This window comes from Henckelia pumila, chromosome 3 (assembly GCF_033568475.1).
Source record: "Henckelia pumila isolate YLH828 chromosome 3, ASM3356847v2, whole genome shotgun sequence".
NCBI lineage: Eukaryota > Viridiplantae > Streptophyta > Magnoliopsida > Lamiales > Gesneriaceae > Henckelia > Henckelia pumila.
Window position 1 is genome coordinate 29527626 of NC_133122.1, and position 13316 is coordinate 29540941.

General features: G+C 32.0%; 1 protein-coding gene across 1 annotated transcript; it reads left to right on the plus strand.

Annotated features, from left to right (window-relative positions):
* Nucleotides 1-2776: 2776 nt before the first annotated feature.
* Nucleotides 2777-6156, plus strand: LOC140887025 (inositol oxygenase 4-like). Its single transcript, XM_073294026.1, has 10 exons — nucleotides 2777-2936; nucleotides 3038-3185; nucleotides 4218-4299; nucleotides 4417-4621; nucleotides 4753-4865; nucleotides 5184-5306; nucleotides 5414-5483; nucleotides 5591-5669; nucleotides 5778-5859; nucleotides 5955-6156. The coding sequence occupies exons 1-10, from the start codon at nucleotides 2906-2908 to the stop codon at nucleotides 5979-5981; spliced, it is 960 nt and encodes a 319-aa protein (XP_073150127.1). The 5' UTR covers nucleotides 2777-2905; the 3' UTR covers nucleotides 5982-6156.
* Nucleotides 6157-13316: the final 7160 nt, after the last annotated feature.

A 13316-nucleotide genomic window follows, 5' to 3' on the forward strand; every position in this document is an offset into this window, starting at 1 on the left:
AAATATATTACCTATTGATCATGAATGATTTTAAAAATTACAATTTATTAATCAGAAATATTACAAAAAAATATTACCGAAGTCTTCGAATCATTTGGAGACGTTGAATCTACCTTGTCAATTATCATCCACAAAATTGCCAATCGTCATCACAATAAAATAGTATTATATATCCTGAATCGCAACAGACTTGCAGTGATCCCGTGAAAGTTTTCATCTCCCAAGAACTTGAAAGTTCCAAAAGCATCTCAGGATATCTTCAGTTACCTACTCGCAACATAGTCAACAATTTACAATTTTTTAGTCATCCATAATTTCATACTAAAATTATTTTATATTTTAAAGCACTCAATTGATAAATTATTTTATCCAATTTCATGTTTATTAATAATATTTGATCATATTATTCATTCATCAAATAATTATTTATCTTACAATAATTAAATCATTAATTAATTATCTTAAATCAATCAAATTATTGAATTTAAATTATAATATTATCCTTGATTAATAAACAATATTATTCATATTTTATTAAGATTTAAAAAAACAAAACAGTAATTTATCTTTTTTTTTTTAAATCTAATCATTCAAATTTGATAAAGTATCATTTATCAAACAAACCAAATGCTATATTAACTATCATTTTTTTAATTATATTAGATTATTTATCTTTATATTACTATTACTAGTAACTAGGGGTACAAACGAGTCAAGCTACTCGTGAGCGACTCGGTCAAAACTCGGCTCGAGCTCGGTTTGACCGAGTTCGAGTAGCTCGAACATAAATCGAGCTCGAGCTCGAGTATCAAATATGTGTGCTCGAGTAGCTGTCAAGCTACTCGATTATATATATATATAATATAATATAAATATATATAATATAATGCATATAATATTATATATTTTATTTATTAATTCATATTTATTTATTTAAATATATTTATTTATTTTTCGAGCTTGAGCTCGAGTAATTCGAAATATACATGAGTCGATTTCGAGTATGAAATTAGTTACTCGATCGAGTAGACAAATATAAGTCGAGCTCAAGCTCGAGTAGTACGATAGTCGACTCGGCTCGACTCGTTTGCACCCTTGCTAGCAACCGTGACACGTGATTTTCACGTGGTCGAATTCAATTATTTGGAAAAAAAAAATTTAACAAATTATAATTATAATAGAGAAAAAGTTATGATTTTTTAAAAGTAAAGATAATGTAAAAATGTATTTGGATAATTTAATAAAAATAGATAATGGAATTTGAAAAAATAAGATAAGGATGTTAGAGAAAAATGAGGATACATTAGTCATATATAAATTAAAGAAGATATGTGTTAAATTTAAGGATAAAACGGAAAAAAAATTACTGTGATTTGACACATCAAAAACGGTTATTATAATCCTCTCATCTATTATAGAATAATAATAATAATAATAATAGAATGAGTAACACTCCTGTGCAACGGTCTCATTCGTGAGACGGGTCAACCCTATCCATATTTATAATAATAAGTAATACTTTTGACATAAAATGTAATACTTTTTAATGGATAACCCATATAAGAGACCCGTCACACGAATATGACCCGTGCAACGGTTGCATACAAGTGTTTGCCATAATAATAATATAGATATCTTTAACTTCGAATGATAAAATTATCGAACTAAATTTACACATTAAACATGTAAAAAAATTATCATCTTTACAATAGAATCTAGTCCAGGATTTCGAGATTAGTGAATAATGGAAATATATTAAATATATTAAATTTTATTTAAAGTTTTTTTTTAATCTTAATATAGTTTTATAAAAAAAATTTAGTTGTATATATAGATATTTTATTAGTATGTAAATGTAAGGTTGGCTTGGTGGATCTTAAAATAGGAACCCAGATTTTAACGGAGATATTGTCTTTGCTGGGGACAAAACAGGTGGTAAAAAAATTTTAAGGCTCGTCTCGAAACGATAACACTAACAAAAAAAAAAAAACAAAAAAACAAAACAAAACAAAATAGAGAAGTAATAAAGTATTGCAGTAAAAAAGTTATAAATTATTTTCACATTTATCTGGTATATAATTTATCATATCGAAAAATTCGAAATAATATAAAAATTCATTATATTTCTAAAAATATTAGTAAATTCATTATTGTTCAAAATCATTTTACAAAAAAAGCTTATCCAAACATATATTTTAAGCATTTTTCTCTAATAAAAACACTAAATAATTCTTATAACTTTCATTGTTCTAAAAAATATATATATATTGTGCATACATTATTCTCATCTCATGTTTCACGTTTTAAAATAATAATTTTCACCAATTAAAAAAAATGAACGTCCGTGGCCAGATAGTATATTTTGTGAAAAAAAAAAAGAATTTCGAAGTAACAAATGACGTGGCGCAACGAGGATCGTCGAATGCCCATGAGCGGGTCACAGCTCAGCCGTTGAATCACCTACCCCCGCGAAACGACGTCGGATATGACTCAACTCCGCGTCAGGCCATGCTGTAATTTCGATAAACATAACAATCAGTACACGTTCATCTGACTCACCCCCAATTATTATCTCCCCATCTCTCCCCACGCACGAAAACGCGCGTGAACTACACCTTCGTCTCTCCACGCCCGCGGTGCTCCACACGCGGATCCCTAGAGGCTGGGAGACCGTGACGTCATATCTTTTGGGGGAAACCTATAAATTTTGACTAAGATATTCGAGTTGAGGACTCGAAACCTTAAAAATTGTCAATCAAGGACATTTCGTATCCCACTATAAATATCCCCCCTCTCTTTTCTCCCCATCCCACACGCACCCCTCTTTTTTAGTATTTATACATACATTTTTAGGTATTCTTCCTTTTGTCCATTTTCGCTTGTTGGTCTCTATTTCTTTAAGACGATGACGATCCTCATCGAGCAGCCTCCTCTTGGTATACATTTGATTATAATAATTATAATTATAATAGTCATATACATGCATTTTTTTTTTAAATTTTGATTAATTGATGATATATAATTGTTTCATATGTAGAGTTCGACATCGACGAGAAGAAAGTCCCATGCGATGATGATGATGATGCGAATGACCTCGTGTTGGATGGAGGGTTTGTGATGCCCAAATTGGATTCGGATTTGAAATTCGAAGCGCCCGAAATCAATTCTTTTGGCAAATCTTTCAGGTCATTTTTTTTATATGTTCGATTCATATTTATTTACTTTTCTGAAAAAAAAGGTGTTGAATAAACTCACAAAAACTCAGAATCAATGTGTATATCAAATTTTTTTTTTTTTTTAAAAAATGGGGTTTATTATCTATGTATCTATCTGTTTCACATTTGGTGTCTAGAAAAATATACGACATTGCCGATATATGCTAGCCTCCAATCTATACTCGATATGAGTGCAATATGGTACATAAATATTATAATGTACTATGCATTTTTTTTAGGGGGTGGGTGGAGGTATGGAAGTGTGGGGTGGTTACGAATATCGCGAGTATACCGAAATACCAAAAATCTAAAAAATTTCGGTATCGTACGGTATTTTAAAGTGTTTCGAGAGATAAGGATGGATAAAAACTCTGATTTTGACATTTTTAAAGAAACACGAAGAAATTGGAGACGGGCAACATGATAAATTTTTCATTTTGAATTTGCAATTTAAAATTTGATAATAACTATTGTTTAATTTTAATAAGATAGAAAGAGATATGTTTTTTGTAAAAAAAAAAAAAAAAAAAGAAAGAAAGAGATGTAGATATATTATCAAGGAGATTACGTGGGACATGGATGATGGATAAGTTTTTTATGATACCATAGGAATATAGGATCACAACAATTTAATTTGTATATTCTGTTTTCATAATAATGTGGGCCATACATTTATCACTATTTAAATAGCATTTATCACTAAAGAAAAAGCTCTACCTTAGTTAGCAAATAGCATTTATCAATATTTAAATTAAATAGTGTTTGGGAGAGTGAAAATTTTGTGAATGAAAAACTCTATCTTCTTTAGCTAGCTTGAGCCACTTGGCCGCATTAACTATTATTAAATTTTTTTAAAAAATTATATTGTAGTATTTTGGTAGAAAAATTGTGAAAAGAAAAATGACGTATTTAGTATATATCTATACATAGTGTCAAATAAATTAAATACAATATCTTAACATATTTAGGTGATGTACTCAAATGGGCTTTCCCTAATTGCAGGGACTACAATGCTGAAAGTGAAAGGCAAAAGACCGTGGAGGAATTTTACCGCGTCAACCACATTAATCAAACAGTTGAATTCGTAAGTTCGTTTATACATGTAGACGTCTATGTGAACATCGCTGAAGTGACGTTTACTTGTCGTATGTACATTAGATGGCTGAAGTTATTAATTAATATTTACAAATGATCGATGCAGGTGAAGAAAATGAGAGAAGAATATAGCAAACTCGACAAGCTAGAGATGAGCATATGGGAATGTTGTGAGCTTCTGAACGACGTGGTGGACGATAGCGATCCCGATTTGGACGAGCCCCAAATCGAGCATCTGCTGCAGACTGCCGAGGCAATCAGGAAAGATTACCCCGACGACGACTGGTTGCACTTGACCGCCCTCATTCATGGTACGTATTCAGTCTATGCATACATAGGCCGGATTTTGATTTTCGACACCAAAATATGTTATAATGCAGTGTAACTTGTAACTTTTTATGAATACAGCTTAGAATTGATGAATGGTAACCATTTTATGCAGATCTTGGAAAAGTGCTGCTTCTTCCTAGATTTGGAGCCCTGCCTCAATGGGCTGTTGTTGGTGACACTTTCCCTGTTGGCTGTTCCTTTGATGAATCCATTGTACATCACAAGGTAAATTTTAAGCTATCGACCATTGGATTGTTGTGGTCCCATCTATCTCGATTATGAATTTTTTCATCGAGGTTACAAACACTAAGTTAGTGTTTGAAAGAACTTTTAAAAAGCGCTGCTCGGTTTTTCCTTCACAAAAATCACTGGATTATTGTGGATCTCTACCGAATTTAGATCGTATTCTCTCCTACCCCGTAGGAGAAAACGAAATTATTTTATATATGGTTTCATTTAATTCCACGCGCCAAAATTAGTTATTGTTCAATTATTGGCTTCTAGTATGATTAATAATTAAAATATCAACTCGATTTGATGCAGTATTTCAAGACAAATCCTGACCTTCAGAACCCTACTTACAACATCAAAAATGGAATTTATCAAGAGGGTTGTGGATTAGAGAACGTCTTGATGTCGTTTGGGCACGACGACTATATGTATTTGGTAATTATTATGCTCGAAAAATTTATAAATTTGTCGCCAAAATTTTTAAATTTCGGATAAATTATATAATTGCGATTTATGAGTTTTTTTTTCCAAAAATTTTTTAGGTGGCTAAGGAAAATGGAACCACTCTACCTTCGGCTGCATTGTTCGTCATCCGATACCATTCATTTTATCGTAAGAATTACATCATCTTTTTTATGTAATTAATGAAAATTTAAAATTTGCAATTGATTAATTTATTAAAAGATTTCTAATTGATTTATTGGCATGGATGGTTGCAGCCTTGCACAGAGCTGGAGCATACACACACTTGATGAATGAGGAGGATAAAGAGAACCTGAAATGGCTGCATATTTTTAAGTAAGATTTTTGGGAATTTTTTATTATTATTAGTATTATTATTACTATTATATATAATATGGTTTAATTGAAGGCAATTTTTTTAACATTTATTTAATAAAATTGCAGCAAGTATGACTTGTACAGTAAGAGCAAAGTTCGAGTTGATGTGGAAAAAGTGAAACCATACTACCTCTCACTTATTGAGAAGGTAAACAAATAAATTTTTTTTGCAACTTAAATTATAATTATGAACTTTGATTTTTCTTCTCTCTAACTTGTATCAAATCTACATATTTATTGCAGTATTTTCCAGCCAAGCTTCGATGGTAAATTCATTGGCAAGAGCAATGTGATTATATATATATATATTTATTTATTGCAAGACTCATGAGGATTTTATGTAAATAAATTTCGTGAAAGAAGATTTATTTATCGCAAGACTGCAGATCTCTTTCCGGATTTGTAATTCTTTATTTCGTAATGAATTTCTTTTTTTGTTTTTTTACACATTCTCCCCTTTATTATATGTATTACATACAAACATATGCACTCGCATAAAATGGATATACCATGGTGAAAGGTGAAAGGAATTCCAAAAATTGATTGAAGTTTACAATTTACTTATGTGTATTAACGGTTAGGTTCATGTTAGCACAAAGTATAATATTCTAAAGGAAAATCCAAATGCTCAAAATTGATTAGTAGGGTCCATAGTACACTTGTCCAGCTTTTTATCAACATCTTATGTCCAAGTTTGACTGGAATCGAAACATAAAGTTATATTATGGATATTAAAATCTAAATGTCCCAAAATAAACATAAAAATAAATAACATTAGTACATCATTCATTTCATAGTAACGCGTGTTTCATCTTTTACGATGTCTTGATCTCAAAGAATGATCGTTTCAATGAACCTAAAGAACTATCTTGGTGGATAGTTACAAAGACATCAAAGATCACCCGGTGAAAACATTTTAATGCAAATCAATGAATTATACACCAAAGAAAATGCAAAGATGTATAAGAGTGCTTGAATATAAAATTGAAAGCTAATATTGAGAATGACATAAATTTTTGAGATATAAGGCTTGGGCCCTATAGGACCTTGCCTTGGTTTAATGGGCAATAGCCTTAATAAAGATCTCCATGTGTATATATATATATATATATAGTTTTGCTATGCTGCCCACCTCCGGTGCCCACCTTCATGCCCATCTATGAGGTGTCAATCATCCAATGGATGAGATGAATCATATACAAATGGTTCATCCAATGGATGAGTGCCACCTAATAGGTGGACATGAAGGTGGGCACCGTAGATGGGCAGCATAGCAAAACTCTCTCTCTATATATATAGTAATGTTTCCCTGCACAGCGTGATGTTAGCGCATGTGCACGGCATAATGTTCGCGCGAACATCATGCCGTGCACATGCGCTAGCATCACGCTGACGTCCATTTTTTTTAAAAAAAGTCAAGATGTTCGCGCGAACATCACGTGATGCACATGAAATCCTGCACACTAGTGTGCAGGATCATAATTATATATATATATATATATGTGCAGGATCATAATTATATATATATATATATATATATATATATATATTAAAAAGGAAAAAAAATGAAGTGAAGACTAGCCCGATTTCAATTTCTTGAGTGTACTTTAACTAATGAAATTGGGTCATGTTAGTTAAGTGATTTTCAACCTATTAGAGTTAATAGATATAGTCGGAGACGGTTGGTTCATGGATATAGTTAGGAGTCGGTTAATTATTTCGAAGCAGTTATATTATTACATGTATATGAGTAACTTAATGTACTTTTGATAGAATCTTCTTCTTTTTATTTTCTCAATATATCTGTCAGGGGCGGAGCCAGAAAATAAATAAGGGGTGGCTAAATTTTTTCAAAACCGAAAGCTTCAATGGTTTTATCTCCTCAAAAATCGAAACTCTCTCCTCTTCTTGCAGAGACGCATACTAGCAATTTTGAAAGAAGCAGAGAATGTTTTGTTCCGCAGAGCCCAAGTTAAAAAAAAATCAAAAATTATATTTGGGCTAGACTATTTTAAATTTGGGCTAAACATAAATATATATAGAGAATTTAAGGATTCTAGCCTACTTCCAAACCATATTTTTAAAAATAGCCTTGTTCATCAAATATTTTGCAGTATAGCCTTCCATAAATTTAAAATCCTAAAATATCCTTTTAAACATGTTCTAAATTAGTAGATTCTATTACTATAACTCACTCAATAAATTAAGAGAGATTTACAACACTATATTTGGAAGGAAAAAAATTGGCTCGTAAAAATATTGTTTAAAATGTCTTTTAAATTAACACAATATTTTTCACAATATGCATATGATTCAACACCGCTATTAGAGCCGAACCCCACAACTATATCAATGTATCAATCTCTACTCTCCAATTACTAATTACTGCACGTAGATAACATTACTCTAACAATTAGCTTTGTGTGATATACTTATCAATATTTCATAAAAAATTATATAATCTGATATTCATCATGAATTTTCAATACATTAAAACATGATATAAAAACACATAAAAAATGATGCAAAAAGAAAAAGAGATTACCTCCCTTGATTTGATTTGATGGTTGGCGGTGAGAGTCTAGGAGAGGGAGAAGATAATATAATGAAATTTGTGACTTTTTCACTACACTAAAATAAAATATAAGATAAATAAAAAATCAAAACCACAAAACATGAGATTTCGTATCTTGGATTTAATGTTTTGTTGGTGGAAGCAAAGAGAAAAAAAATAAGAATGATAAATCGGTGATAGTAAGTGATAATAGGGTTTAAGAGATAAATTTGTAACTTGAGATGATTAAAAGGCTAATTTGAAAAAATAGCTAAATTAAGGCCAAAATTGATTATAGATACTTATAAACGGTCATTTTAAAAATTCTCTCATATATATATATATATATATATATATATTGTTGTGAAAAGTAAAATTTATAAAACTCAAAAACTCAAAATATTCTCAAACTCCACACTTTAAATTTATTCTCTCAAATTGTGTTTTTCTACACAAATGGAGAGACCTATTTATAGATCTCAATGGGAGATTAGTCCAAAAATTAAATCATCATCATCTACATCATCACACACTAATTTTCAAAATAATACAACTCAATTTTCAACAATTCTAATATAATATAATATATTTTCAACACTCCCCCTTGTGATGATGATCGTCATATGATGATTGTCTTTATTACGTATTTTATGCTGCCTTGTTAAAAACCTTACTAGAAAAAACCCAGTGGGATAAAAACCATAGCAAGAAAAAAAGAGTGCAGCCACGTAAACTCTCCCTCATGTTAATATGAGTGATTCTTCACATATTCCGTAGATTGCGCATCCCAATGTTGTATATATGCTTTCTGAATATAGTCGTGGAAAGTGCCTTTGTGAAGAGATCTGATGAGTTCTCACTTGATTGAATGTAACAGATATCAATATCTTTATTCTTCTCAAGCTCTTGAGTGTAGGCAAAGAACTTTGGGGGGATATGTTTGGTTCTGTCACTTTTGATGTATCCTTCTTTCATTTGAGAAATACATGCAACATTGTCTTCATACAACACAGGCTTCTTGTCTACTGATAATCCACAAGAAGTTTGGATATGTTGTGTCATTGATTTTAACCACACACATTCACGACTTGCTTCATGTAATGCAATAATCTCGGCGTGATTTGATGAAGTTGTTACGAGTGTTTGTTTCTGTGAACGCCAAGAAATTGCGGTGCCTCCACGAGTAAATACATATTCGGTTTGGGAACGTGCCTTATGTGGATCAGATAAATATCCAGCATCAGCATAACCAATGATACTTTGATTGGTATCTTTTGAGTACAAAAGTCCCAAATATGTCGTTTCTCGTAGATAACGGAATATATGTTTAATTCCGTTCCAGTGTCTCTTTGTTGGATATGAACTGAATCTTGCCAATAAATTTACAGCAAAAGATATATCAGGTCTAGTGCAATTTGCAAGATACATAAGGGCACCAATGACACTTAGATATGGTACTTCTGGACCAAGAATAACTTCATCATCCTCACATGGACGGAATGGATCATTTTCTATGTTTAATGATCTTACAACCATTGGAGTACTTAATGGATTTGATTTATCCATATTAAAACGTTTAAAGATCTTTTCTGTATAATTTGCCTGGTGAACAAAAATTCCACATTCTTTTTGTTCGATTTGCAAACCTAGACAGTACTTGGTTTTTTCAAGATCCTTCATTTCAAATTCTTCTTTCAAGTACATCATAACTTCTTGAATTTCTTTATTCATTTCAATGATGTTTAAATCATCAACATATACAGCAATAATTACACATCCGGATGTTGTTTTCTTGATGAAAATACAAGGGCATATTGGATTATTTACATATCCCTTTTTCATCAAGTGATCACTTAACCAATTATACCACATTCGGCCTGATTGCTTCAACCCATATAATGATCTTTGCAATTTTACAGAATAAAATTCTCTGGGTTTTGAACTTTGTGCTTCAGGCATCTTAAATCCTTCAGGGATTTTCATGTATATATCACTATCACGTGATCCGTATAAGTAAGCTGTAACAACATCCATAAGACACATTTCCAAATTTTCAGAAACTGCCAAACTAATCAAATATCGAAACGTAATTGCATCCATAACAGGAGAATACGTTTCTTCATAATCAATTCTAGGCCTTTGAGAAAAACCTTGTGCAACAAGTCTAGCTTTATATCTGACTATTTCATTTTTCTCATTTCGCTTTCGAATAAAATACCATTTGTATCCAACAGGTTTTACACCTTCAGGTGTGAGGACTATAGGTCCAAAAACATTACGTTTATTCAGGAAATCCAATTCAACCTGGATGACATCTTTCCATTTGGCCCAATCATGACAAATTTTACATTCACCAAAAGATTTTGGTTCATGATCCTCATTTTCATTTATGATGTCACAAGCCACATTATAAGAAAATATCTCATCAATATCTTCTATGTCTTTTCGGTTCCATATTTTTCCAGTATTAATATAATTGATAGAGATTTCACAATTCTCGTCAGTTTGTGGTTCTGACAGAACATTTTCATCATCAGGTGTTTCTTCTGGAACACCATTTTCTATTTTATGATCATCGTGCTTCTCTATGCCTTTTCTTTTCCGAGGATTTTTATCCTTGGAACCGACTGGCCTTCCACGCTTCAGGCGTTTCATGACATCATGAGTGTTTTCAATCTGTTTCTTTGGAATTTCAATTCGAGTTGGGGCATTTACAGCATGTATATATGATTTTGTCACCCCTTTTGTGTCTGCAAATGCATCTGGCATTTGATTTGCTATTCTTTGCAAATGTACAATTTGCTGTACATCTTTTTCACATTGTTTGGTCCTTGGATCCAAATGTAACAATGATGGTACATACCATGTGATTTCTTTTTCGATGTGTTTCTTTTCTCCCCCTAACACTGGGAATATTTCTTCATTAAAATGACAATCAGCAAAGCGTGCTGTAAACACATCGTCTGTCTGAGGCTCAAGATATCGAATGATTGATTGACTATCATAACCGATATAAATACCGATTTTTCTTTGAGGACCCATTTTTGATCGTTGAGGTGGTGCAATAGGCACATACACCATACATCCAAAAATTCTTAGATGAGAGATATTTGGTTCTTTACCAAATGCAAGTTGCAATGGGGAGAATTTATGATATGCACTTGGTCTGATGCGAATTAATGCCGCAGCATGTAAAATTGCATGTCCCCATATAGAAATAGGGAGTTTTGTTTTCATAATCATTGGTCTAGCAATCAGTTGTAGACGTTTAATCAATGATTCAGCTAATCCATTTTGCGTATGAACATGAGCTACAGGATGTTCAACAGTGATTCCCATTTACATACAATAATCATTGAAAGTCTGGGATGTAAATTCTCCAGCATTATCAAGTCTTATTTTCTTGATTGTATAATCGGGAAATTGATTTCGCAATTTTATTATTTGAGCCATCAATCTTGCAAATGCCACATTCCGAGTTGACAATAAGCATACATGTGACCATCTGCTAGAGGCATCGATCAATACCATAAAGTATCGAAATGGTTCACATGGTGGATGAATTGGCCCACAAATATCACCCTGAATACGTTCAAGAAATATGGGTGATTCAGTTTGGATTTTAGCTGGTGATGGTCTTATAATAAGTTTTCCAAGTGAACATGCTTTACATTGAAACTTATTATTCTGAAAGATCTTCTGGTCTTTCAGTGGATGATCATGTGTATTTTCAATAATTCTTCGCATCATTGTTGAACCAGGATGTCCCAATCGATCATGCCAATTTGTTAATATTGATGAATTATCCATCACCATATTTGATTCAATTGGACTTATATGTGTATAATGCAATCTAGTAGGGAGCATTGGTAGTTTCTCAACTACAAATTTCTTTCCTGACTTATATGTGGTAAGACACATATATTTCTGATTTCCATCAGTCATTGTCTCAGTATCATACCCATGAGAATATATGTCATTAAAACTCAACAAATTTCTTTTCGATCGTGGTGAATATAAAGCATCATTTATCAAAAATTTTGTACCATTAGGTAACAAAAATTTCGCTTTACCAAAACCTTCAATCAAGTCTACAGGACCTGATATTGTATTCACCATTGTTTTTGTTGGTTTTAGTTCCAAGAAATATCTTTCATCTCGCAGAATAGTATGCGTTGTACCACTATCCGGTATGCAAATTTCCATTATATTATTTCCATGTTTGCTCATAGCATTTTCCATATCAAACTTCACAAAAATGTAATAAAGAAAAATTAAGTACAATACAAATGTAAAATATAACATGCTTTATAATACAAAAATGCATGAAAAATACAAATTTGTTACAATCTAGTCCCACCAATCTTTTAATCAATGTCTTCGAAATCATTCAAAAGATCTGCAGCACTGAAACTAGTTGAACCAATTAAATGGTCACTATTTTCAACAAAATTGGTCTCTTTTCCTTTCCCCTTTATCGATTCTTTATAGAGCTTACAAAGGTGCTCGGGGGCTCGACAAGTTCGTGACCAATGTCCCGGAGTGCCACATCTATAACAAACACTCTCGATTCTTTTTGAGTGATTTTCATTTTCACTCATGTTTTCATGCTGCCTTTTTAGTGGGTGGTGCGTGACGCTCTTTTGAGATGAGTTACTGAAATAACTATCTCGATTATTTTCATATCCACGACTGCGTCCACGACCACGGTCATTTCTACGTCCACGTCCACGCCCACGTCCTCGTCCACGACCAAAATCTGGTCTATTCCTTTGATTTTGGTTTTCATTTTTCATTACGACATTTGCTTCAGGAAATGCCATTGATCCAGTGGGTCGGGATTGATGATTTTTTAATAACAATTCGTTGTTCTTTTTTGCCACAAGAAGACATGCGATTAGTTCGAAATATCTCGAAAATCCACGCACTCTATACTGTTGTTGTAGAGTTATATTCGATGCGTGAAAAGTGAAAAATGTTTTCTCAAGCATTTCCATCTCTGTGACTTCAAGTCCACAGAATTTTAATTGCGAGACTATTCGATACATCAC

Bases quoted from the DNA above. Each gene is read 5' to 3' on its own strand.
- LOC140887025 (XM_073294026.1), top strand. From the start codon at position 2,906: ATGACGATCCTCATCGAGCAGCCTCCTCTTG. The intron at 5,307-5,413 runs GTAATTATTATG...AAAATTTTTTAG, and splicing joins ACGACGACTATATGTATTTG to GTGGCTAAGGAAAATGGAAC. The intron at 5,860-5,954 runs GTAAACAAATAA...TATTTATTGCAG, and splicing joins ACCTCTCACTTATTGAGAAG to TATTTTCCAGCCAAGCTTCG.